General features: G+C 42.7%; 1 protein-coding gene across 5 annotated transcripts in view; it reads left to right on the forward strand.

Annotated features, from left to right (window-relative positions):
- The first annotated feature begins 7,746 nt into the window (after window positions 1–7,746).
- Window positions 7,747–26,152, forward strand: part of CLSTN1 (calsyntenin 1) — a 29,500-nt gene continuing 11,094 nt past the window's right edge. For 2 of the 5 annotated variants that reach the window (XM_085079939.1, XM_085079941.1), the window contains exons 1-9: window positions 7,748–8,031; window positions 16,334–16,456; window positions 19,334–19,363; window positions 20,730–20,925; window positions 21,961–22,169; window positions 23,086–23,235; window positions 23,334–23,519; window positions 24,638–24,886; window positions 25,753–25,874. In XM_085079939.1, the coding sequence (XP_084936065.1) occupies window positions 7,965–8,031; window positions 16,334–16,456; window positions 19,334–19,363; window positions 20,730–20,925; window positions 21,961–22,169; window positions 23,086–23,235; window positions 23,334–23,519; window positions 24,638–24,886; window positions 25,753–25,874 (1,332 nt within the window). In that variant the 5' untranslated portion in view covers window positions 7,748–7,964. Of the gene's footprint in view, window positions 8,032–16,333; window positions 16,457–19,333; window positions 19,364–20,729; window positions 20,926–21,960; window positions 22,170–23,085; window positions 23,236–23,333; window positions 23,520–24,637; window positions 24,887–25,752; window positions 25,875–26,152 lie in introns of all 5 variants that reach the window. The other 3 variants (XM_085079940.1, XM_085079942.1, XM_085079943.1) reach the window with 2 other exon arrangements.

A 26,152-nucleotide genomic window follows, 5' to 3' on the forward strand; every position in this document is an offset into this window, starting at 1 on the left:
TTCTGTGTGAGATTTGTCACTAGTGACATTGCTTTAGAAAATGGTTAGAGGCTCTAATCTCTGCTGCTACTTCAAGGTCTAGGATTAGGGCTGCAGAATGGCATATGATAATCTTGTACATAAATCATGGCTTTAACAAATGGAAAAGGTTTATCCTGTTTACTCTGTTCCAGACAGACTTTCCTCTGCATCTTGCTCAGTTTGAGGACTCTTCAGTCTCTGCAGAGCCTGTAGAGTTTCAGCTGTCATCATACACCCCTCATTCAAGTCGGTGAAACCTGGGCACTCAGACTCATTTTTAGATCAGGTCAATAAATACTTGACCTATCCTGGGTCATATTTGAATGTTCCACAGACACCTGTCATTCCCAGAGGCTCTTCCTCATGCCATACGAAGCTGCCTGTGTAAGCTGGGCTTCAGACAGGATGATATGCCTGTCTCATCTCATAAGCTTTTTACTTCCACTCAATGGACAATGTCTCATTGAAGCAGCAGTAAACAGGGAGCAGTGTGTGCTGTTAGCATGCACTACAAAGCACTGTACTTCAGTCATTTAACACAACATGGGATTTAAAGCACCCCCTGCTTCCTTTTGCAGGAGACAGGGTGTCATTCCACTTACTCAGCTGATCCACTTTTGACAGACACAGAATAGCAGATAGAGCAGAAGGAGAAAAAGTAAAAAGTCTCAGTTCTGAGGCTCTTTGTCCAGACTGAAAACAAGAAAAAATCTGAAACATTAAAAGGTACAGGTGAAGTGGAAATTCATGGCTGTTGAATGTTTGAGATCCTTGAGATCCTGTTGGGTCCAGCAGTAGTAGATCCCATGAAAGATGTGGGCACAACCTTTTCAAAAGAACTCACTAGAAATGTTTTATCTTCACTCGCAGAGCAGAGGAAACCATGGAGTTAACAGTCTAATGGATAGATTAAAGCAGCACTCGTTGGGATGGGGTAATTATTCTAAATCACTCAGATTCATTTGCATATATTGGGTTGGTTGTGGAGGGACCTGCTGAGTCCTGAGGTTTGTTCTGCCTGGTACGTGAGCCTTAGCTCAGTGGATGTTTATTTCCTGCTTTGTTAAGACAAAACAGCTCTTTGCTGGCTCCCTTTTAGGATTAATGTGTTCATAACACCTGTTCAAAAGCCACTGAATACAATTCTGCTGTTTTCCTGCTGGTGGTAGGTCAGTGACAGAGTCAGTGACAGCCACAACTCTCTGTACGTTCCCAGAACAGTGTTCCACTGCCTTGACACAACCTTCCCACCCCAGGACAACTGACTGCCAGCATTTAACCATCCTCCTATTCAGAACAGCAAGGGAAAGCAGCACCCAGCTTTCCAAAGGGCAGCCAGATGTGTCCTTGCAGGGAGCCTGTGTGCCTTGGAGCTCCCCACGGGGAGGCAGTCGGGCTGACTGTTCCCCTAATCCTCTGATCCTTCCCACACAGCCAGGAGCACAGGCAGGGTTTGCCCTTCTCCCCTGCTGCCGGGCAGCTCCTGGCGTGCAGCGGCGATTAGATGGGTGGGTGATCAAAACATGATTAGCAGAGCTGCAATTAGAGTGGAGGCCAGGAGGGCAGTGGCTTACTGCAGGAAGGGACACAACTGGTGTCTGTCAGAACAGAAATAAATATGGGACATGACAAAGGATTTAGCTGCACTTATGCCTGAGGAGACTAACTTAAATAGCGATGGCATTGCCAGGAAGAAGGTGGGAGTACTGGAGTTTTAGAGAAAGAAGGGGGGAAAAAAAAGTAAAATGGGGTTTTCCTCCTGACCAGATAATTTCAAAAGGAACTTTTTAAAACACATGTTTTAAACACATGTAGGTATAACATGGCCTCAGAAACTGGGACATGTGCATCAATTCTAAATTTTGTCCTAGACAGTTTTTGTGACTGATCTGCAGGAACTTTATCACTTCCTTGCTGGATACACAACTAGAGAATGGTAATTTGGGTTCATTTTGGAATCTCTGAGATAGGCTGCAGCCCAACAGGAGAGCATCTGCTTTTCTTTTTGCTGAAGAACACTGCTGGAACTTCTCTGTATAAGTTCATTTAAAAACCCGTTGCTTGATTTTATTAATATGTAATGATTTGGCTCCTTTTACTTACAGAAAATTGCTTATCAGAATAAAATGCAAGAATATTGGCTACGAAAGGGGAAAATAAAGAGTATAATTGTATTAATTATCAGAATACCAGACATGTAATTAATATGCCACAGGAATAAAGAGCAAATGTACTAATAGCACATAATTGGACTTAAACTACACCCTTGGTAGAAGTCTCTGCAATGGAACTGTTGTGTTTGTGCTCCTTTTCAAATTAGCAATAAGGAATAAATTAACATCCATTTTCTTGCCCATACAAAGACAGAATCATATTGTGGGGCTGGGTAATGAATTCAGAGAATGCCTTTACATTCCCATATGGCTCTTGGGGAGGGGAATACTCATGCACATGGCTCTTCTTCTCCCTTGCAGGGGGAAGGCAGAGAGGAAAACCTCATTGTGTGACCAGATGTTTGCAGAATACGATGAGTCTAAAGAATACAAAACATCTGTAAGCTGAGAAATTTAAACACTGTCATCAGTACCTGGTGCAAATATACGAGTTGGTTTATCCTTTTATACCTGGTGTGTTCCTGGGCTGTGTCGTCACACAGGGAAATAGGGGAGGGGCAAGACACTGTCCCAAAGGGACATCTGTGGTAGAACTGGAAAAAAACACCATAGTTCTTCACTCAGCAAAGACTTATGTTAATAAACCCTAAATATTGAGGCCTTTAACAGGTGTGGCTTTTTAGGTAAAGACTTGAAAGCCAGTCTGTTCAAGGTAGTTCAAGGTATTTACAGTATATCTTGATTTGAGGTATTTCAAGGCATTGCAGCACTTAATTTTTCCTCCCCTCTTTGTTCCCTTCTTTCCTAAATATGTAAATGGAAAACCTAGAAATTCTGTCTTATTCAATTGTAATGCACCTGTCACCACAGCATCCAGACACCTGCCTTTTGCTTCACAGAAGTATTGTGAGAGTGCATTAATTAACGCTTGTAAATGCTCAGAGATCCTGGGATGGAAGGTGCTAATGAGTTGTAAAATATTATAATGATGATGCAGAATATTCAGTCTCTCTTTGTAAGGAAAGACTTGCATCTCCCCTTCATTGCTTTCATGTTTCTGGACGCATATTTTGCTATAGAAGGTAAGTCTGAACAGGAAAAAAGATTGAACAAGGTAGAAAGATTGCTAATGCTGGTTTTCTTGTGAGGGAGCTGCTTGGTTTTATGTACTACTTTGCTTATTGAATTTTCTTTTTGTCTCTCTGATGAACCCCTACTTCAATGGCTTGTTGAGAATTCTCTGAACATTCAGAAATGTCAGGGGAGAAGATTTTCTTCTTCAGATTGCCAAGGCCTTCATTTGCATCCCCTAAATCAATTCTCATACATGATCAAAGCAGTTCTGGAAATTTTCAAGTGTGGGGAAAACCAGTCCTCTAATTTTTTGTCCTCTAAAATATACAGTCAGGTTCCAAAGCATTAAAAATATTAGTAAAATCTTAATCTACTGAATCTAAAACCACATGAGTTTTATGCCTTTTTATGTTCAGAGTGTGTATATTGGGGAAAGCAAGGCTAGGAAGTGATCTAACAGATCACTTACGTGTGTTTTGTCTTCTAGCTGGCATTTTGTTGTTGAGGGTTTTTTTTGAATGGCACAAAAGATGCCACTACTGCCTTACAAGAGTATTCTGGGGTTTCATAGACCTTGTTGTGCTGACTTAATTCTTTATATTCACCCTGAATTATCTTTTTCATAGTCTCAATATTGCTTGTTCTTCCTGCTTGTCTTAGACTGATAAAGCCATGTCAGAACCAGAAAACACCAAAATTCAAATTCCCCAAATATTTCTGGGTTGTCCTATTGCCTTTTCCAGTGGGGATAGGAGCAGCTAAGGGTGGTGATGTGTAGCTTTTCAAAGCTGCTCTCTCTTCTTGCCCTCATTTAATATTTTGCTTGGGTGTGCATGCAGCTCTCTCATGAGCTTAATTACTGCATAGTCTCTATGGCAATTGCTCCCTTCTCAGAAGTGGTTTCAGGGCAGCTGTGATGAACTGGTGAAGGAGATAAAGCTGGGTTTTAACTTCCCCTTAAAAGAAATCATCATCTGCAAACACACTACTATGCAGACATTAATTGCAGTAAGATGAAAACAATCCCATACCCAGTTCCAGCCTCTTTAAATAAAGACAACCATTTTCTCAATGCAGTTCTAGATTGTTTGAAGTTTGGGCCCTTTCCCCATATGTCTCCCTTTAAACAAGAGTCTAATATCCAGCAGTAATGGTGCTTATTCTGCATGTATTCAAAATCCTTTATGATCCTGAGCTCCAACGAGCAGATCCAGATCTGCTGCTGATGTACCCAAGCATGTCCTGCTGCTTCCTGTATTCATGGTGTGCATTGCCTGCCTTTCAGGAGCAGGCAAATACATTCATTTTCCCCTATCACCTTATCTTTTCTGTTCTGGCTGCTCAGCTCCACTCTGACAAGCGCAATAAATGTGTCCTCCTGGGTCCTTGCAAGCCAGGCATTAGTCACACTGTGCATTTCAAGGACATCAGGCCGATAGGTTTTCAGCTGAAACAGAAAACATGTTGTGCCAGGAGCCATTTGTTCCAGTTTTGTTGCTTACCAATAAAATAAAAATCAATGGTTTTTTGGAACTTGAGAAGCAGGTCAGAGAGTAGGATGGAGATAAGTGGTAAAAATGAAGGTGCTGAAGTTAGTTCCCTGAGTTTCTCTGAAATAATGGCATGTGGCATTTGGGATAGAGTGAGGATCTCTGTCAGCGTGGGAAATGCAGTTTCCTCTGGCAGACAGGAACAGAACAGCTCTTGTCTAATTCCAAACAGGACTTGGTGCAGAGCAGGTCCCACACCGGGGATTGAAATCAAATTGAGTTTTGCAAAACAAAATGAGAGGATGTTGTATTTGCTGCACTTCCACAGTAATTGCCAGTGCAACATCTATGGTGACAAGGATCAGGATTTCCCTTGGCTGCCTCACCCTGTGCAAGGCCCATCGTGTCCATATCAACCTCTCAACTGCCAGTTCAAACCTCTCAGTCATCCAAGGAAACAAAGCCATCAAATTGATCCTAAAGTACAGACTAAAGAATTGTTTGCTTTACTGAATCAGTGCCTTAGTCACAACTGACTCGGAGGAGTTTTGCTTAGAAAGTGAAATGCCATCAATGCCTTCTCCTTCCTTGGAAATTTCCCAGTTTCAGCATGACTGATTCAGCTGATGAATTCATCTGAGCTGGTAGTGCCATTGTGTAATAAATAAGGTTTACCTGGACATAGCATTTCTTCTCTTTAAAATTTCTCTCCTTCCTAATTCTGCAGAATCAGAACAATTTAAATGAGTTCTGATGGTGGCACTGCAGTCCCCTTCTCACTGTGGTCCATGGTGCTGTGCTTTCTCCTGTGATGATGCCTGATACAGCCCAAGTAAAATGCAGAGCTCTTTTAAAATGTGTTTTTGCCACACCTAATGATAATTTCTTTTGCAAAATATGTTTTATTAGAGTTTGTGTATATGAATGCCAACTGGCCGGACATTCAGCCCTCTTCAGATACCTTTATATTGACATTAAAGCTCTGTCTGTAGTTAGATTCCTGATCAAAATCCAGTGTTTGGGTGTGTGTTACACCATGTATTTATCAATGGGCAGTCATCTTTCAAGTGATGATACCTTGCCTGGCAAATCTTTACTAATGGGGTGGTTCTTACTCAGACATTACATTAGTAAGCCTGGTTTGAGAGTCACACTGTGCTGGACAGTCCTAGTCTCCATACAAAAGAAAAACACATCATGTAGCACCCTGTCAGCTGAAGCTGCGTTGGCAGAATGTAAAGACTCAGCGCTCTGGCAACAGATGGGCTCCAGGCTTCTTCTGACATGATCTGCCATCCAGCATATGTTAGCCAGGCTGAGAAATCAAGGAGGTTTAGACTGAGGCTTTAGCTTTATTTAAAAAAAGAAAGATGTCTTAGCTCTTGATAGAGCAGCTGCCCTACAGTCAGTGGAAGAAATGTGGAGTAACTTGGCTAAGGGAGAGCTCCAGAGCACAGGATAGTAACCGAAGGGTGTTCACCTTGTTGGGCCACAGGGAATGGCTCTTCAGGTTCCTTCTCTGCTCTGCAGACACTCATGTAGAGCAAGTAAAAGAGGCTGGTTTTGAGGATGGAAGGGGAAGAACATTTTTTCTTTGGATATCCAAATGCACTGGCTTGTACAGTCACCTTGTGACTCCAGAGTGGCTGCTCCAGTGAATGGCTTGGTTTCTTGCCTTTGCTTTCTCCCCTGTCCAGGTAGTCAGCCCTGGGCTTGCCTTAGGAAGGAGAGAGAGGCTTTTCCAGCACAGATCAATCTTGTTATTTAAATTGCATGGAAAATAAGGAAATACCACATCTCTAGCATCCTGAACATTCTGGACTTTATTTTTATTTCACTGTGGGAGTGAAATGGCTAATAGGTACAAAGCATGAGTAGTCAGACCTAATTATAAAATAAGTTGGTTGCATTTTAATTGTCAAAACTTTGATCATGGTATTGATAATTTTTTCCTTTGTTGAAACGTTTTCCAATTGAAATTTTTGATAGTAGAGCAAAGAACTTTCCTATTATAGGACAAATGCTGTGCAACTTAATGAAAATTCTTGATTTAGATAGTGCTTGGAAATTTTTCTAAACAGAAGTAATCTTTTACCTTGATAAAAGTCACTAAACCGACACTAAAAGGGTTTGCTAGGCTGCCCAGAGTGAGCAATGTTGTTGCTTTGGGCAGGGGTTGAGCTCAGCCCTGTGCCCTGGGGACACTGAGGAGCCCTCAGGCTGGGAGCACCAGCTGGGTGTGTTTGTGGTTCAGGTGGACACATTCCTGCAGGACTGCACTGCTAGCACGCTGGGGGTGCTGGGTCAGTGGTTGCATTTGGTGATATAGAAGGTCTTTTCCAGTTAAATGATGCTGGGATGGTTTGCAGCTGGTTTGTAGCACCAGGTGTTGGCAGTTCAGCCCAGCAGCTGACTGGGTTTGTGCATCGTGGACCTGTCTGACTGTGGCATCAGCTTTGGCGTGGGTAAAAACCAGCGCTTGTTTTTGTTAGTTTTTTGGGGATTTTTGGTTTTTTTCTGAAAAGATCTGTAAGCATTGGGGCGAAAACATTCAAATAGCTTTATAAAGAGTTTAATTATTTCTTGAATAACTTTATACGGGCTTTAACTCTTCACAACGACTTGGGGGCTTAATCAGCATTTATTAACTCAGCTGTGTGAGGCTTTGGGGCACCAATTCGAATCAGCTGGGTGAGGTGTTGGAGGGGCACCAGCTTCCCTCAGCTGTGAGATCCGTCGGAGAGGCCCCGTGTCAGCCCGCAGCTCGGCTCAGGCCGCGGTAAGAAGCCCAAAGAAGCCTAAAGAAGCCCAAAGAAGCCTAAAGAAGCCCAAAGAAGCCTAAAGAAGCCCAAAGCACACACACGGCCCGCAGCAGAGCTCTGGGCCCGGCGCTGCCGCAGTGCCCTCAGCGCGCCGGGGGCGGGGCGGGCGCGCCGCAGCCGCGGGGGTCTGCAATGGGCTCTCCCGGCTCCCCCCGCCCCGCGCCGGTGGTTCGCTCCCTCCCCCGCCTGCTGCCCGGCGCGGGCTCGGCCGCCATTTTAGGAGCCGCCGGCGGGGCGGGCGGGGGAGGGAGGGGAGGGACGGCGAGCGGAGCGGGGCCGCGCAGCGCTTCTCCTCCCTCCTCCTCTTCCTCCTCCTTCTCCTCCTCCTCCGCGGGGCCGAGCCGAGCCCTCCGCCCGCCGCACAGCGGAGCCGGGACCAGCGGGGGCGCCAGCCGGGGCTGCGCGCTGCCGTCCCCGCTCCGCGCTCCCCGCTCCGCGCTGCCATGCCGGCCCCCGCCGCCCGCCTGCTGCTCGCCGCGCTGCTCTGCGGAGCGGCGGCGGCCGCTCGAGGTAACGCAGCCGGGGCGGGCGGGGGAGGCTGCGCGGCGCCTTGGGGAGGGCGAGGGCGACAGGTCCGGGTCGCCCCCCGAGCCGCGGCGCCGGACGGTGTCCTTGGTGCCCCGCGCGGGAGGGAGCGCGGAGGCGGGCGGACATCGCGGGCAGCGAGAGGGGGGAGGATGGCGCTGAGGCCGGGGTGGCCCCGCCGTGGCCATCGCACCTGCAGAGGGATCGGGGGGATGGCGGCTCGTCATCCCCGCTCACCTGCGCCGGGCGGCCCGAGCCTGGCAGCGGCGGAGGGCAGGGCCCGGCCCGACCGGCGGGGATGCGCGGCGGCGCTGGCCGTGTCCGCCCGCCGGTTACATAACGGGCCCGGGGCGGCCGGGGGCGGCACTTGTTGCCGGGAGGGTCCCGCGGGCAGAGCCGGCCGGAGCGGGGCCGGGCAGAGCCGGGCGGGAGCGGGGATGAAGCCCCTCGGAGAGCCCCCGGGCAGCCGGGCCTGGGCTGGCGTGGGGAAGCTCCGTGCGGGGATAAGCCGGAGCAGCGCCTGGGCCAGAGCTGCGGGTTGGCGATGCGAGCGCGGGCCTGGTGGCTATTGATTGATCCCGAGGAGCAGCAGCATCATACGCATTGCGGGGCTGCTCCCCAGCAGGCTCCAGTGAGAGGCTGAGATGCTTCCTCACCTGAAGGTTACCCCTGGAATGCCGTTTCTGCAAGATGCAGCTGATCGTAGGATGAGATTTCGGAGCGTTGGATAGGAGCGTACATTAGAAGTGCGGCTGTAAAATGGCTTGTAAATACGTTGAATGGAAGCTCTTGATCTAAAAACCAGCTCGTTAAGGACACATCTTGCTGCAGTTTGCCTATGTAGGGTCAAGAAGCTGCTGCTGTAGTAAGTCTAGTAAGTCCTCTGCCAGCTGTTCTGACAGTGGCCGTAATTTACCTGGGTAAGATCCCTTAAATACAATCTGTTCACCAGCGTTCTTAGAATCGTTAAATGTAATATTCACCACACCAGTACAGAAGCATAGAGTCTTTAATTTCCATCATATGAAATTAGGAATAAGATTAAGGTAAAAAAAAACGTTTTACAAGAAAGCTGATATATGCTTGGAAACAAATGGTAAATTTAGGCATCGTTACCCAGGACAGCGCTGGTAGGCAGCTTTTCTGCAGCTTGTTAGTCGCTGTAGCTGTTTTCAGTCAGATCTACGGAGCTGCTGGACTGCAGGTCCTGATCTGTTAAACTTGATCACACATAACTGAGTTACAGAATGAGGTCTGGTTCGGCTTAGTGTGTGTAGCTGCCTTAGTCCTTGTGACGTTTTGGCTGCTGTAGGTAGGCCTGTTAATAATGTTACCTGGAGATGCATTTAGTGACAAGTAAACCCTGGAAAATACCTGGAAAGCTGCAAAGGCAACTTGTTTTCATTGTTAGGAAAGGCATTTGTTTGGAAGCATTTATGGTAAGCTTTCCATTTTGTGCTGCATTGCCAGTTCCACTTTTTTGTTTTTTTTAAGTACAGCTTCGTCTTTTTCATCTGTGACTTAAAAAGTCTTTAGGACTGAGATCGCTGGGATTTATTGTAAGTGGTGAAAATAGTAACCAGTAATGTGCAAAAATGGACTGGAAAGGCTACACCAGAGCAGTCAGTTCCACTTGTGAGTTCTGCCATTCCTGGGGTTGGAACACAGGAATGAAAAGTGGTTTCTTTTTTGATGATGGAAAAAAAGGGAAATAGCATTTGGGGGTGTGATCTTGCACAAAAGGCAGGTGTGAATTAGCTGACCTATCCTCTTCTCTGTAGTTATTTTAAGGGGTGCAGAGAGAGGTTTTCTGTTCTGAAGAGGCGTTTTCCTGTCCAGCTGGTGCAAAACTCTTAATCTAATCGAATTTGTTTTGTAATTGATCAAGTTGACCCAAATATTTCTAAGCTTGTGGCAGTGGAAAAGCAGTACCTAGCAGTGCATTCAGACAGTGTTTGTCAGTGAAGCAGTTGGATGTTTCTGAACAGAGCTGTATGGGGAGTGGAATTGGAGGAGTTTGCAGAGCAGGAGGCAGTGCAGCTCATGGCTGCTGCTTCCATGGGCGCTGATCAGCTACAGCCATAGACCTCTGCTGTCTTGGGGCCCTTCCAACTTACTATCATTTAGGAAGGGTATTGATGAAAGTAATACTATCTTGAGGAAACTCTGCTGATCTACGATTATTTCAGGAAGTTATGTGGTGCTGTGAATGTCTTAAATACAAACCACAAACCACTTTGTTACTACCACAGTCTTGCTGCAGATGCATCTTTGACACAGGAACAGCCTTTATGATATAGATTTATTTCTCCTTTCTAGAGGCAAGGAAATGTAACACTACCTTCAAGCGTTGTAGAGACAATTTGGCTATTTATGGGGCCTGGGTTTTTTTTTTTTTTTTTTTTTTTGTTTGTTTTTTTAATTTTATTCTCCCAAGTATTTACGCAAGTAAGAGACGACTGAGAAGAGAGAATTAACCAGTACTAGACCTCTCTATGATGTGTAGTGCTTGGGAAAGCGTTATATGCAGCCATCTGTTCATGCAAACAATTTTAATCTCTTTTTCTATATGTGTTATTTAAAATAATACACTGCTGTGGAAACTGAAATGGAGGAGAGATGGTCTGGGCAAGCATGGTTTACTTTGTGTTTGGAATACTCTCATGCTGGTTGTCTTCTCCCATGTTACTAGGCTGCAGATTGTGCTGTTTGTGCCAAGTTAATGGGAAAATTTGTCAAGAGAAACTTCTCTAGACTTAATAAATGTATCTTTGGTTTGAGGTCTTGACATTTCTGCAGACCAAAAATCACCAGTTGCAGATAATTGCAAAGATTTTTGTAAGGAGAAGGAAAGAAGCTGGACTCATGGGCTTCAGTTTCTCTTGGAAGTTGGAGGGATTGAAGTTATCAGGCCACAGCTCTGTGTAATGTGAACATCCCATTACTTAGAATTCTGTTATTCCAGGTGAAGTACCATGTCCTGCCATGAAGCTCAAGTATGTGATAGTTGAGTGGCTTGTGGCTCTGAAACTGTTCTGCAGAGAGGAAGAAAATTGTGTAGTCATTTAAGTTTTCTGAACAAAAGCACTTTTACTGTTTTTCTGAGCCTTATCACATTGTCTTTAACTCTGTTGGGAGAAGTCTCTCTGAAATGTGGTTTATGGTGTTACAGGCCACAGATCTTGTAGCATTATTGTTATTGTCAGAGACAAGACCAATACCTCGAAACATGCGAGAGTTTAGGGAGGTGGAAGGCTTGGTCTTAAATAAATCTTGTTTTGCACTATTAATTTATTTGTTTTGCACTGATTGACTCGCATTGGCCTCAGTAGGGACTAAACCTCCTTAGGAGCCTTTAGAAAGGATTATTGGAAACCTCAGCGCCTTTGAAGAACTGTCTGTCTGTCCTTTGTTTGCAGTATTAGGTCTCATCTCACTTGCTTTGTATCCGATTGAAAACAAGTTGCAGCTACTGCTCCCAGTGGGTTTCCCTGTTTTTAAATGGAGCCAACAAGTAGAGCCAGAAGTGCCAGCTATACCGGGGTGATGTTTGCTGTATTTCTGAATACTGTTTTCTTTCAAGGGGTGATGTTTATAAATATGACAACAGTTAAAAGAGAAGGGGTTTCCACTCTTGTGTTACAATTAGCAGCATTTAAGATAACATTTATTAATTTAATGTTTGCAGTTAAAAGCTTATGTTTTCTATTTTGGTCTTCTGTTTAGTGTAAAACATTTAAAATTTCACTTGAAAAATTAAGGCTTTGTTGACTTAATCCTATTTAAACTGTTTTGTGGTGGAATCTTTGTTTTCCCTGCCAGGCTTTTATCCAAATTCAAATTTGGTCAGTATATCCTCTGTCTAAGGTCTTTGGTGCTCTGAATGTTGTAGAATGTTTCTGTTGTAGTTGTGGATAATAAAAATTGCAAATAGTTTCTCATCAATTTGCATGTCCCGTAGTTTCATCAGGCTTGTAGCAAAACTTCCATGTATCTTTGTACAAATAAAATCAGATTTAGGCAACTGGTTCGGTGGAGAACAGCAAACTTTCTGTAAGTGTTAATAAACAAGATTTTTCTCTAGGCAAAATACAATTTAATAAAACCCTGTTGAATGCCTACAGCTAGTGGTTTGAATGTGGTGTTTGAAGAATCAGTGTTAGTGGTAGAGGCTCACCGTGTAGGCACCTGGTAGTTCATAAACATTATCTCGTGTCCAGTGTATGGCAGTTGAGCTTCCAGAGCAGAAGTTACAAGTGCTCTGTGGCAAAGGATCCCAGATAGAGATCTGAAATTGTGGGTTTAATTTCAACCACCAGATTTTCCTTCATCCAGGAGCCATGGAGGTTAATGTTGGTGGATGTCCATGCCCTTACCTAACCCCTGTCCTGGGACATCACAAGTAAATCTCCTGGGTTCACTCCCCCATATTGTTGCTGCCTTCATTTCCCAGCAATGGAAATGGTAGTTTGTCTTGTAACCTCATCTTGTGGATAAGTTCCATGCTATCAAAGTCAGCATTTGAACAGAACTTGTGTTCAGTTTTATCTCATTGTACCTGGTTGTAGGATGATGACTTTTGATAAAATTCTAGTTATGAGAAGACCTAGTTAAATACAATACATCTTTTCATTGTCACTGGTTTATTTCAAGTTGTTTCTATCCAAAGTTAATCCTTAGCCTTTTCTCCTGTAGAATGGGGGCAGGAGCTGTAAGTGGCAGGCTGGGCAGGACAGAGAGCACACATTGTAATCAGGCCATGCTACGCCCTTCCTTATTCAACTTTACTTTCAGGGTGGAGAAGGCATATTTTATTGTGTAGCTCTTCACTCCTTGGCTGGACTGTATTTTTCTGTGCTTAGGTACTACACAGACTCGTTCTTTTAGTGATATTGCTTGAAATTTCATCAGAACAGTACTAAATCATGAATATTCAAGGTAAGACACTAATTCATAGGTCATATCTATTCATCGACGTTCACTAATTTTTTTAGACAGCAGAAAAGGTTGCTGCTGGTGATCTGATGGATCGTGTTCTGCAGCATCAGCCATCGCTCTTGGGAAGGAATCATCCTTGCTTTGAGGAGCATTCCCTTTGCTGCAGAGCAGTCAGGCTGCTCTGTTCTGCTTCAGGAGACACTGAGCACCTTTACCTGGAGCAGATGGTATTTTCAAGCCCTGTGTTGGAAGCACACATGCAGTTCCTCCCCCTATAGCAGCAATTTCCTGCAGATGAGCAGAGCTGGGAGGTGGCTGCTGCTCACCTGGCTGGATGTGTTCTGTCAGGCTGGGCAGCAGGGAAGGCTCTGCCAGGAGCTTCTCCAGTCAGGGTGCCACCTGGGAAATGCCTGTGCTTAGCTGGCCTTGCAGTTTCTGCTTGCCCACGAAAAGCCAGGCAGAAGTCAGTGAGCTGTCTGTGCTAGATTAAATGCTTGTTGGGATTTACTGCAAATTCCAGCTGAGGCGCTTACAAATAGTGTGAATATTGTATTTCAAGGAAACCAGTGTAGTTTATCCCAGTTAAATGGCAAGAGATTAACAGCTCAGGGCACTTCGTTAGCATCAAGCTTGGAATAGGCTGCTGTTCTGGTTTGAAATTACCAGTCTGGCTTTGAACAACTTCTGTAGATTGCAGGAGTTCTTTGACAATTAAACTACCCCTTCCCCATTTTGTCCCTCTTCTCAGTGCAACATATAATTCTATTTAAGCAGCTGAGATCAGAATAATACTTGGTTCAGTTTGATTGAAGAGAAGCAGTGATGTATTACTTGTAAACTGTACCTCATATTTCAAATGCTAGCTTTGAGAATTCCTTCCAGTGTGGTTATGCTGGAGTCAGTAGATCACAAATAGGGATAACAGGCCTTTCCTGGATATTCAGCAATAAGTTTGGTGTTTTAAAATCCAGTGATATTTAGCCTTCATATACACACAGGGATTTAAGCTTTATGTTTTAAAATCTGGTGATGTTTTAGCCTTCCAAACACAAAGGGGTTTAAGCTTTATGATTTTATTGTCTGCAGCACAATAAAAGGACATGACTTTGCTTTCAACTGGGCCTGTTGTTTGAAGGTTCACTAGACTCTGCAGATGCTCAGCATACTCATAATTCTGTTCATATGTGGTTACAGTACTTCAGGGTTTTATAGAACTCCCTATCCAGCAGTAGTGGGATTTGGGAGGTTGCTAAATTAGGAGAAGGTTTCTCAGAACTTAAAAAAAAAAGAAAAGTATTTTTGTAATCCACATTCTGAAGCATTAGAATGGAGATGGAGGGTTTTTTTGGCAGAGATCTGTTCTGGTATTTTATACCACATTCTTGCAAGGACAGAGATGAACAGATGAAAGGACTCAGATTTTTAACTCAGGTTTTTCAACTGTCCCAAATGTACTGACAGCAAAATACGCAACTGAGACCTCCTTGTGCTCCTAAAGCCAAAGCTGTATTGGTGAGATGGTTTTCTTGAGACCAGGTTTGAATTGGGAGAGAGCTTTCCATGGGAGCCTCACACTTCAGCAATTCCTGGCACCTTCCCTCAGAGGGAGGAATCTGTTTCAGTGCTTTTGAGTACGACCAGGTTTGTTCTGAAACGCTGTGTTCTGGGAGGGTGCTGCAGCAGTGAACTTGTCTGGGTAAATAGAACAATGTGGTTGGCATTTAACTGACTCTTTGGTGTGCTGCAGATTGAAAGTGTGCCCATGTGAGCATACTGAGGCAATAAAGAGAGTGTTGCCATATTAAGGAAAACCACATGGCAATAATTAAACACTGTTTGCTTAAAAACAGTTCATTGTGAGTTGTCTCTTGCTGCATTGTTATGGATGAAGATGATATATCTTGTCGACTGTTGCTACTAACCAGTAAAATATTGCAGATGAAAGGCTATTTGGGAGTATTATGGTTTCCTGTATGAGTTCTCTAGGTTTAATAGTTTATAGAAGTGTCCTCTTGTCACTGTTTTTTGATTCCTCTAGGTGAGCACATGGCACATGACGTGAAACCATTTTAGTTTGTTGAAGAGGCAGAATTCAAAAGTCTGGGTTAGCCTTCCATCTCTACCTGTTTTGACAATCTGCTTATATAATTCTTTAGATGTGAAATAGCAGGACTCAGCTGTGTGATAGTGTTCTGACTGTAGTGTATGTTTTGCTGTGATTGCACAGGCATGCATTTCTTAATTTTAAGTTGTTGGTCTCACGAAGACCAAAATCTGGGTGATGTTGCCTATGGAATGCTGTTTGGTGTAACCTCTGCAAAGCATTTCTCATATTTGACTGTGCATCGTTTGCTGAAGATTACTTGGTTTTGTCTGGTAAGGGGCAGTTTTCAGGCCCTGTAGGAAGTTTTTCCATAGCTTCTAAGCAGCTGGATACATGCAATCTTCCAGAATTGCATTTGGGAAGATGGTGCTGTTAAGGAAGCTTAGCCATCCAGAAGCCACTGGGTTGCTCACACTCCACCACCTGAGCTGAGCAGCATAACATAAAATTAAATATTTAATAGTCAAGGGACTCTCCTGCTGCATTGCCAGAGAGTAGATGATAACATAGTAGGTAACATGATTTGATCTCACATCTTTAGTGATGTACTAGAAAAAACTCTCTTTGAGGCTGACCAGAAAAGATACTGCATTTCTGCAGCAGTCATCTTGAGACAGGCTCAGGTGATCAGTTTGAGGCCCTTCTGTGCAGAGGTGAAGGTTACTCTTGTGGATGATTTTTTTAGTGGAGTTTCCCAGTCTCTAAAAGCAGCTACTAAATAACTGAAGTTTGATCTCTTTCCCACCTGTTCTTTTAATGATAACTAAAACCCCTGTACCAGACAAAAAGCTGACGTGAGAACAAGCTTTCATGTTCTGAGGAATAGTCCATCAGCTGTATCCCAGGTTTTCCACCTTGTGGGGAAGTAGAGTGTAAACAAACCCTGGTGTTTTGTGTTGATTGGACTTTCCTGGTGTGGTGCAGACTAGGATTTGCTGCTGTCACACTTGGCTCTGATGGCAGCAGCTCTCCATCGCTGGTAGAAGGTTTTTGAATTGCACTTCAGGGGCATCTTAAATCCCAGCCCAGTTAGAAACTAATTTAAATTCTCTGAGTTACCTTTGGAAAGCCTACAGGGACACTCAACTCTTCTGAACATACTTAGCCACGATTTCGTCTCAAATATTTTAGTTTATTAAAACCTTGATTCAGAATTATAAGAGGAAAATATTGAAGTTATAAAGCGTTTTTTAAAGACACAGTCAGTTTCAAATGTTTTGACTTTGTACTTTGTTTTCCTTTCAGTCAACAAGCATAAGCCATGGATTGAAACAACTTATCATGGCATAGTTACAGAAAATGACAACACGGTGCTCTTGGACCCCCCTTTAATAGCCCTGGACAAAGATGCACCTCTGCGTTTTGCAGGTAAAGAATTCATCTGCATTCTGTTTGAAGATGTGGAAATGCTTTCTTGGGGACAAATGCTCTGTGTTAGTGTGTTTTCCCTAACAGTAGCATAACATTTCAAAGCTTTTAGATCCTAGGAAATGTGTGTGCATGGACCAGCATTTTATTTCAGATTTGCAGCTGTATCCAGGTATCCACAGCAGAAAGTACCTTGCTTCTTTCATTTTCATGTGTAGATGGTAATTTTTCTGGTGTTTTATTTTTGTGTTGTTCTCATAGTATCTAGCCTTTTCCACAATCCTCTAGATTCCACATTTCACAGCATTCAGCGTGGGAGCTTTGAAACAATGATTTTCATACCATCCTGAAGAGAATTTTTTGTTCCCTTAGCATTCTTTATTTGTGTCTTAATAGAGTGAAAATACTAATTAGTAGAATTAAGATTGCATGTCTGTGATAAGTTTGCTTAAAAGTCTGGGGTATTTTAAAAACTGAGCAACTTCCTCTGGCTGAAGAAAAGGCTTTTTCTCCTCTAGCAAAGAATATAGAGAATGATACTCAAGATATTTGCAAAATGTGGGCTAATCCTTGACTTTGAACATAGAACTGACAGTTTATAAGAAAACTTAGGCAGTAGATTTTTTTCTGAAAACTTCTGTTTAAGAATACTGTATGCATTCATTGGATGCAGTATTGTGGAAAATATATATTTGTATAAACAGAATATATTTTAGCTTTCAAAATGGACATTTCTTAAGCAGCAGCAAACCAGTGGATTTAAAGAGATAAAATTTTGACTGTAGCACACGAACGTTGTAAAGAAATTCTTGATACAAGACTGTTGGGTTTGAATTGCATGAATTTTGAAGGACTGTGCCGTGGGGATCTGTAAAAGTGTTTGTGTGCCATTAAATGGAGCAATACTTGAATCTGTCCTTGAGGAGCCCTGGTGTGAGTGAGGTGCTACTGTTACCAGCTCTGTTGGGTTCTGGGCTCACGTCCTGTGTGCAGCACCATCTCTGGGGTTCAGTGTGAGAAACCCTCTGGGTCAGTGCCATGTTCTCACAGCAAAACAAAGCACTGCTCAGCACTAAATGGCTGCTTCAGCCCTTACTGGTATATTCCTACTTATAAATCAAATTTATTCATGCTTCAAAGGGCTGGATATGTTAATTAATTGTGCCCTCTAGCTGAGCTGTGAAACTTCTGAACTGTCTGCAGGTTTAAAATATTTTAAGTAGAGCTTTTTTGCTTTATTTCAATTTTGAGCGTGTCGAAACATCTCAAAACTAGCTCATTTAGGTGCTTTGTAGAACATGAACTGTGGGGCCAGCAAAAGTAACCTTTTTATTGCTCTGCTCACTATGTGCTGTGGGTAGGATCCTAAAATTCAGGTGTGCAAAAATAAGTAGGGTTATACAGACATTTATTTTTAGGGTATTTGTATGGTTTTAAATCTGAAATGACATACTTTTGAAAACAGAGTGTGAATGTAGTCATGCCAGCTTGCCTTGTCAAACTGCTTGGCACATAGGGACAGGATGGAATCAGTCTTTTGCACCATGACTGTTACAGATCTGCTTGAGAAGACAATGACCATTTGTGCTCCTCGGTGAATCTTCTCTACATTACAAATTGAATCATGTTGGAATTTGGTCCTAAGTGGTTTTGCTGAAAAAAAAAAAGGACAGTTACATTTTTTTTACTGTACATTAGAGTAGTTTGTGTCTAAAATCAGTTTGATGGATGAAGCTCTCAGGAGGGATTTCTCCTTTACCATGAATAAAGGAACTGAGTTTTTATTGCATTTGAAACACACAGTATTATATCTGGACGGCTTCACACGGCTGAATGTGTTTTGTTATGAGAGTGCAGTAGAGGGTCTCATAGCCAGATGTTTGAAATGCTGCCCTTGGTTTTTTGATATCTGTAACAGGGCTTTAGTCCCTCTTCCCTACCCCTAGAGAAAACCACTTCTCAGCCACAGTCCTTAAGCAGGCACTGTTCTGGGAAACATCTGGCAGAGATTAAGCCATAGTACACCTCAGAATGGAGCTTCACACCTTAACCAGCATCTGGAGGCACTTGGGGATTTACTGGAGAGCTTCTTAATGTCTTATGCTCAGGAGCAAAAACTGGAATGCAGAACATCCTGGCAGCCAAGTTGGTCTGGTGCCAGAGTTACAGGTTACTGCAGATGATAAAGATCTGACCACTTTTTAAACAACCTCCCCTCTCCCAAATAGGTAATTGCCCCGTTAATCCACTTCTCCCTCTTCTCTCCATTGCCAGGCTTTCTACTTTAATGTTCCCTTCCAGGTATTTTTTCCTGTAATCTCAGTGTTTCACATGCAGTGCTTGGCTCTGAGTTACTGGAAGCAAACAGGGAGGTGAATGTACAGGAGTTAAGATGTGGAATATTTGAAAGCTTGCAGTTGGAATGTCACTTCTGGCTAATCAGTGGTGTCAGTCACGAATTTAAGCAGTGTAAAATTGTCTTCAATGATCCTACTGCCAAAACACATTAAAATCTGGAATTATATTTATACCCTGTATAAGAATAGACTGGAATAAATCAAGGGAGCAGTTTTGAAAACATCTCTTGTTTAGAAGATGGTATTATTTAAAAAAGAAAAGGAAAATTGAAAAAAGCCTTGATGAACTTACCAAATATTTCAAAATTCTGCAAATGAAAACCTGGAGTTAAAAGATTAAATAATATTTAACATAACTAAAACTCTAAAATTGTAACGGTTACAGCAAGTCACCACTGGAATTTTAAAATACACTTTTTCCAAAGCTTTTCTGTGTAATGTGTGCATCTTTGCCTTTTCCTTATTTGCTCCCATTCAACCTTTCCTGATACTGACTTGGGTTTGTCTTTTTTCCCTTTAGAGAGTTTTGAGGTGACAGTCACCAAAGAAGGTGATAAAGGGTTCTTTCTATCCCTTTTATGAATATTAACCTACTAACTTTGGTTATGAAATGGGGAATCAGCACTGAAACAGAAGATCCTGTCATGCTCTTTTGTCCCATTTATTCTCCCAGTTTTTTTCTATTTTAAAATATATTGATAAAACTGTTCTGTAACCAAACCCTTGGTTAGAAATATCTGTAAATCAGACATCCATTTGAACCGTTTAGGGTTATTACACATTGTGTGGACACTGAAGTAGTTGTTTGGGGAAAATTAGTATTTTCTGATATTTTCACTTGTAGATTACTTCTTTGGGACTGATGAAGTTTTCCATATGTTTTGTGAAGTAAAGTTTAAGTGCTGAAGCATTACAGCACCTTCCCTGCAGTGCACACCCTTCAGTGATTTAAAATATGAATCATTCTTGAGCATCTCTAGACATGTTTTCATTAGGAGTGTGTTGTTGGCACTAAGAAACCACTGCAACTATAATAGCAAAATAGTGGGGTTTGGTGTAAGAAAAGCCCCTTCAAAATATAGCAAGTTACAGAGGTAAAAACACAGTGTGGGTGATCAAAAAGTTTGAGTGGCTTTTGTTGTGTGTTGGGCATACCCAGCTGTGCCAGCCAGAGTCTCATAGTGCAATCTTGGGCTTAGCTGTGTTTAAAAATGATGTGCTGGGGTCTTCTCTTTCAAGTTTGTAGTGTGAAGAGTTTGAATAGAAGGAAAGCCTTCTAAATCATTCCCTGAGAGATTCCTTGACTAATATTTGGCCTGTGTTACTAGATAGCTGTTGAAATGGATGCCTGAGAAGTTGGTATTTCTACCTTTCTCATTCAGTAGTTTATTTTGATTCCCTGATTTTAGCCAGGTACATTGCACAGGAAGACTTTGTCCTTTGATCTGTTGACAGAATTTCTGTAATGATGGTGCTGAACCTGTACTCTAAGCTTTTTCATCCCTCGACTTGTAACTGTGCATTTTAACCTCTTGCTCTGGTCACATAAACCAGCTGCTCAGCTATTGCCAGTAGCTTGGCATAGAAGATATTATCAGTGGCCTTGGCTGTATGCTCACATAAGATCTATTCTTGCCCTAGAGCTATCTCAAGTACTCCTGTGAAATGCCTGTCTACATTTCTCTTTTTCTCTTTTGTACTCCTGCATGAATGGATGCAAAGTAAACAAGTTGCTTGGAAGGCAGACGTTTGCTTCTTTTTACTAAAGTTCCCAGAATTCACCCATTTTAAAGCACAGTGCTCTTGCTTTGTCCACAGACCCTCACAAACCCTTGGCTGCAAAATATTTGGTCGTTTATTTGACAAATGTATCATCATGTTGACCAGTTCTAACCTGTCTTACTTTAACTCTGTAGGTGAGATTTGTGGATTTAAAATTCACGGGCAGAATGTTCCCTTTGAAGCAGTGGTAGTGGATAAATCCACTGGTGAGGGAATAATACGCTCTAAGGAAAAGCTTGACTGTGAGCTGCAGAAGGACTACACATTCACCATCCAGGCCTATGACTGTGGGAAGGGACCAGATGGAGCAAATGCAAAAAAATCCCACAAGTAAGTCAGTCTGGGGTGGGCTGAGGGGAGGTTTGCCTCTGAGGGGTCTCCTGCTCACGGTGATTTATGGTCTGTGTATTGAGAGGAAATGTGAACCAAGTGTTAATACTGTGAGGCTTTTCATGTAACCACAGAAAGGGTCAGGCTGGAAGGGACCACACTGGCTCATCTAGTCCAAGCTCCCTGCTCAAGCAGGGTGATAATGGTAATAAAAAGGGCAGCCAAATGGACATGAACTGCTTGGATATCCCATCATTTGTATTTTAGGTGGTACTGCTTTATCCCTTGATGTCTCTGAATTTACATTAGAAAACAGCATGTGGACAGAAGCAGGAAAACTCTTGGCAGAGTTTGCATGGGATGCCAAGTCTGGATATTATTTCAGAATTCAGTTTCTAAATCCAAAAAACTGGTTCAAGAAGTCTGTCTATACTAAGCTTAACAAAATGGTAAAGCATACATGTTTCTATCATTTCCAGACAGACTCACCAAAGAACCAAAGATCAATAGCGTGAGGCTCATCTCTGCCTACATTAAAGAATGGGAACAAAGCAGTCTTTAGCTGATCTTTATCTAAGGAAAAACCACAATATAAAATAGTCTCTAGAAAACCCATTTGAGAATAACTGCTTGACGCTCTGGTGTAAACATCTGCAGAACATGTGGGAGATGAAGCAAAGAGGGGCATAAATAGGATGAGGAATAGAGTAGCAGATGTCAGCTTGGTGACAAAACCTTGCTACTGTAACTGAAGGCTTCAGATAGGCAGCAGAATGTTACTGCTTTAAGGATTGCACTTATGGAAAATAGGTATGTCCTTCAACTCTATTTGATACTCAGTTTGACTTTTGCAGAAAGATTTCAAAGACAGGTTAGTTGGAGGGAGGCCATTTGGAATACATTGCACTGGAACAGTGCAGGTTTAGAGCTGTCAGGTTGAAAGATTGACATGGCTGTGGTGGCAGAGAGGGAGCTGCTGAACCCCAGAGCTGGCAGGAGCAGGGTTTGCAGGGAGCCCCTGGTGTGTCATTGCAGGGCCACAGTGCATATCCAGGTGAACGACGTCAACGAGTACTCGCCGGTGTTCAAGGAGAAGTCCTACAAGGCCACAGTCATCGAGGGCAAGAGGTATGACAACATCCTCAAGGTGGAAGCTGTGGATGCAGATTGTTCCCCCCAGTTCAGCCAGATCTGCAGCTACGAGATTGTGACTCCAGATGTCCCTTTTGCCATTGACAAAGACGGTAAGAGACAGTGAGTGGGGTGGAAATGACTCTCCCTGGTCAGCACAGAAGTACAGCAAACATGTTAAACTTGAACAGAGGTGTTCCCCCCAGCAGTTTGAATTAATAATGAAAAGTGAGGTGTCCTTCAATGCCAATACCATGTGCCATTGCTGATGTAAGGAGCAGATGAAGTGTTGCATGTGTGTTTCTTGAAAAATGCTTTTCGAAATAGAGGAAATGTGGTAGCTCTATCATGTTTTAAAATATCTCTTAGTAGATTTTTTTTTTGCCTGGAGTTTTCCATTCTGAATTAGGATAACTTTAGCTAATTAGCTTTCCAAAATGGGCTTCATGTGTGTGCTTTTCACATTTGAGATGCTCATATGTGGCTCTGGAGTTCATGGTATCGTGGTTATTGGTTTTGAAGTGTAGTGATTCATTTAGGTAATTTCCTGACCTCCAGTGATCTATGGACCCTTCAGAAATGTGTAAATTACTTTTAGTTGTTCAAGCAAGCTGCATAAACTGAATAAGCAGTTCTTAGTGGGCTTTACTTTTAGTGCTTTTGGGCTCTATAGTGTAAATGGATTATTTTCATGGGTTTGCAAATTTAAAAAAAGTTAGTGAATCCTGGCATGTGCCAAACAATTTATGTGTCAGTTAACACTCATGAACAGTATCATTTAGAGTAATGTGATATGCTGTGAAGAGCTGGAGAAGTCCCTGCTGTTCTGTGTATGTGTGCTCATCTCTGCTTTTATGTAATTTTAAGGATCTGGGCCTGAAGTCTAGCATTGAAAAGTCAAATAGTGGAGGCTAATTCACTTGCAGATGAGTCTGTGTGAAGTACATAGGTGGTACCTGGATGCATTTTATGCAGCAATGACTGAGAAGTTATATTGATGCCTGATAATTACTTTTTTCCCTGTGTCAGGTTATATAAAAAACACAGAAAAGTTAAGCTATGGTAAAGAACATCAGTATAAACTGACAGTAACAGCCTATGACTGTGGGAAGAAGAGAGCTGCTGAGGATGTGTTGGTTAAAATTAGCATTAAGCCTACGTGCAAGCCTGGCTGGCAAGGTTAGTTTGCTCTCCTTCCTCGCTGCTTTTAGCATTTACTGGTACTTTCAGTTAAACATGAGAGATCTTTAATATTGTTTCTTTGGATAAATATTCAGGTTGGAGCAAAAGAATAGAATATGAACCTGGCACTGGTTCCTTGGCTCTGTTCCCCGGGATGCATTTGGAGACATGTGATGAGCCAGTAACCTCAGTTGAAGCAACAGTGGAGCTAGAAACCAACCATATTGGTAAAGGCTGTGATAGAGACACCTACTCTGAGAAATCCATCCACAGGCTCTGTGGTAAGAAGGCTTTTGTTAAAATAAAAGTGGTCTCTTTTGCTTATTAGTTTTTCTTTGAATTCTGTGTTAGACCAGAAATCAGTGGGTAGATCTGGTCTTCATTTGCATGAAGTTTCCTTCAACTCGTTTTGTAACAGGCAGCAGAAGGCATGAAATTGCCTAAAGGTGACTTCTACAATAGCTCTCAAATGTGCTAAAGAATCTCTTTTCTTCTGCCTCTCTGCTGGCTTATGTAGACTAATAACGTCCCTTGCACGAGATTCTTCAAGAGCTGAAAGAATGTCTGTGGAAGGGTATAGCCATTAAAGCCTCTCTGTTTTTCTGAGCATGATGGATGTGATGGCTGCAATCTGATAAATACATGGTGAAAAACTAGAGAAAACAAGAAAGAGTGGTTTGGAAAAAACAGTTAACTTGGATCGGATAAATTTGTGCTGTGCTTACTCTAGGAATAAAGGCCCTTGGCATCCCCTTATGCTGCAGTTAAAGGTCTTTTAAAAAGTCTGTGAATCCTTTGTAGCCAATATGGAAGAACAGAGATTGCAGGACAAATTATCAGTCATGATTTATGTCTTGAACTTCAGTTAAAAGTAATTGAAAGTCAGAATAGCATGTAACTCCAGAGACCCAGGCAGTTCCTGAGCTATTCCTTGATTGAGGTCAGTGTGACATTAAAAGTACCTTCTTCTGATTCTGCTGGGAGCAGGCAGTGAGATGGGAGGAAGTGCTTGTGCACTGTATTCAGCTGGATGAATTCTGGGCTCACAACTGTGCCTAGAGAAAGGCATTGCATTCTTAGGTCTGAGGGATGGAGTGGCATTAATGAAAGGATTCCTGAGATAGAGGCAAAATAAGGTTGTACAGCTGTGGAGATGGAAATAGTTTTGCTTATTATGAGATCAGTTGTCTACCCAGAAGTCGAATTTGTGGAAGTCATCACGGTATTAGATGTCTGTAATTAGTGCCACATTGTTTAAAAGGAGAATTGCTTAATGGGTGGTGGTAGTGCATAATCCTGACAGTTGGTGCTGAGAAATTAGTGCTGAGATAAACAGTTGAATTTGAAACCTGTGGTGGTCTTTTAAACTTGTGTTTTAATTTGAGCATTTGTGTTGTAGGTGCTGCTTCTGGCACAGCTGAGCTGCTCCCCCCTCCAAGCAGTGCTGCTAACTGGACTGTGGGGCTCCCAACAGATAATGGCCATGACAGCGACCAAGTCTTCGAGTTTAATGGCACACAGGCTGTGAAGATTCCAGATGGTGTTGTCACAGTCAATCTGAAAGAGCCCTTCATGATTTCGGTATGGATGAGGCATGGGCCTGGAACCAAAGAGAAAGAGACAATTCTGTGCAATTCAGACAAGACAGGTTTGTCAATACTTCACTTATAGACTGTTTTTGGTTGGTCAGTTTATGTGCTCTGGCAGCGCATGTGACAACCTTCAGTGTTTTCTCTACCTTAGGATTTTCTTGGAATTGAAATGAAGTTGACGTTAAAAATCACTATTTATTGTGCTTCTGTGTAGGCTTGGCCTTAGATTGTGTAGCTTCAGATTGGGCAGACTTGTTTTTCTAATTCTGTTTCGGGTTACATTATGCACTTCTTTTGCTGTGGTAGATTACTTATTCTGGCAATGTAGTCTCGGGTTTGCATCTCCAAAGATAGCCTTGTTCTTGATGCTGCCTGAAAACATTAAGACACACATAGCAGGTCTAGTGACAGCATTTGCTGCTGTATCTTTTTTTTTTCCCCAGGAGGATGTAATTTCTCTTTCTCCAGAGATGAAGGTTTTTTTCACTCTGCATAATTTCACTCTCTGCTTATGACAGAGAAACAATAATTTTGAAATTGCTGTTAATGAGAAGGAAACGTGATAACCCTGTTTCCATAATTGCCATTTGTAAGAAAAAAAGCTCTTCTGTTTGCAAACAGAGCTCTTTTTCTGCTGCTGATGTGTTTGTCTCTGGCTCTTCAGTGGTGTGCCTTGGTTCAGGTTGGGTTTGGGTAGAGATGTGTCTGTCTGTTGTGCAGCCTGTTTCCTGTGGGTTCTTCAAGAGTGTTTGCCCTCACTACTACTGCAGATGTTTCACATTCCTCTTATTATGCCTGATTTACTTCTACATTGATTACTGCCCGTCAGTTTCTTTGAGATCTACGTGTAAAATTGCAGAACAGGTGGATTTTGTTCTAAGGTTTGCAGAAAATAACGCTGTTTGTTCAAACTGCCCTGCAGACATGAACAGACACCACTACACCCTCTACGTGCACAACTGCCGCCTGGTCTTCCTCTTCCGCCAGGATCCTTCTGAGGGAAAAACCTACAAACCTGCAGAATTTCACTGGAAACTCAATCAGGTGAGTCTGGAAGAGCAGTTGGTAGAGTGCTGGAGTGAAAGCAACTGAAGACTAATGCCCTTGGTAGTGTACTTATTAATAAATACTTTCTGCAACTCCAACTCCTCATGACCTGTTTTATAGCACCCAACAGTGCTTGTTTTACTTGTGAGCAAGTGTCAGATTCAACTTCACTTTTTCATCTTGAATATGAAATAGAAAATACAGTGTCAGTCTTACAGCTGTGATGTCAGTTATCTTCACTAAATGCCCTGTAAAGTGGAGTACATGAGAAAACA

The sequence above is a fragment of the Lichenostomus cassidix genome, chromosome 21 (genome assembly GCF_008360975.1).
Source record: "Lichenostomus cassidix isolate B80296 chromosome 21, HeHo_3.0, whole genome shotgun sequence".
NCBI classification, from domain to species: Eukaryota; Metazoa; Chordata; class Aves; order Passeriformes; family Meliphagidae; genus Lichenostomus; species Lichenostomus cassidix.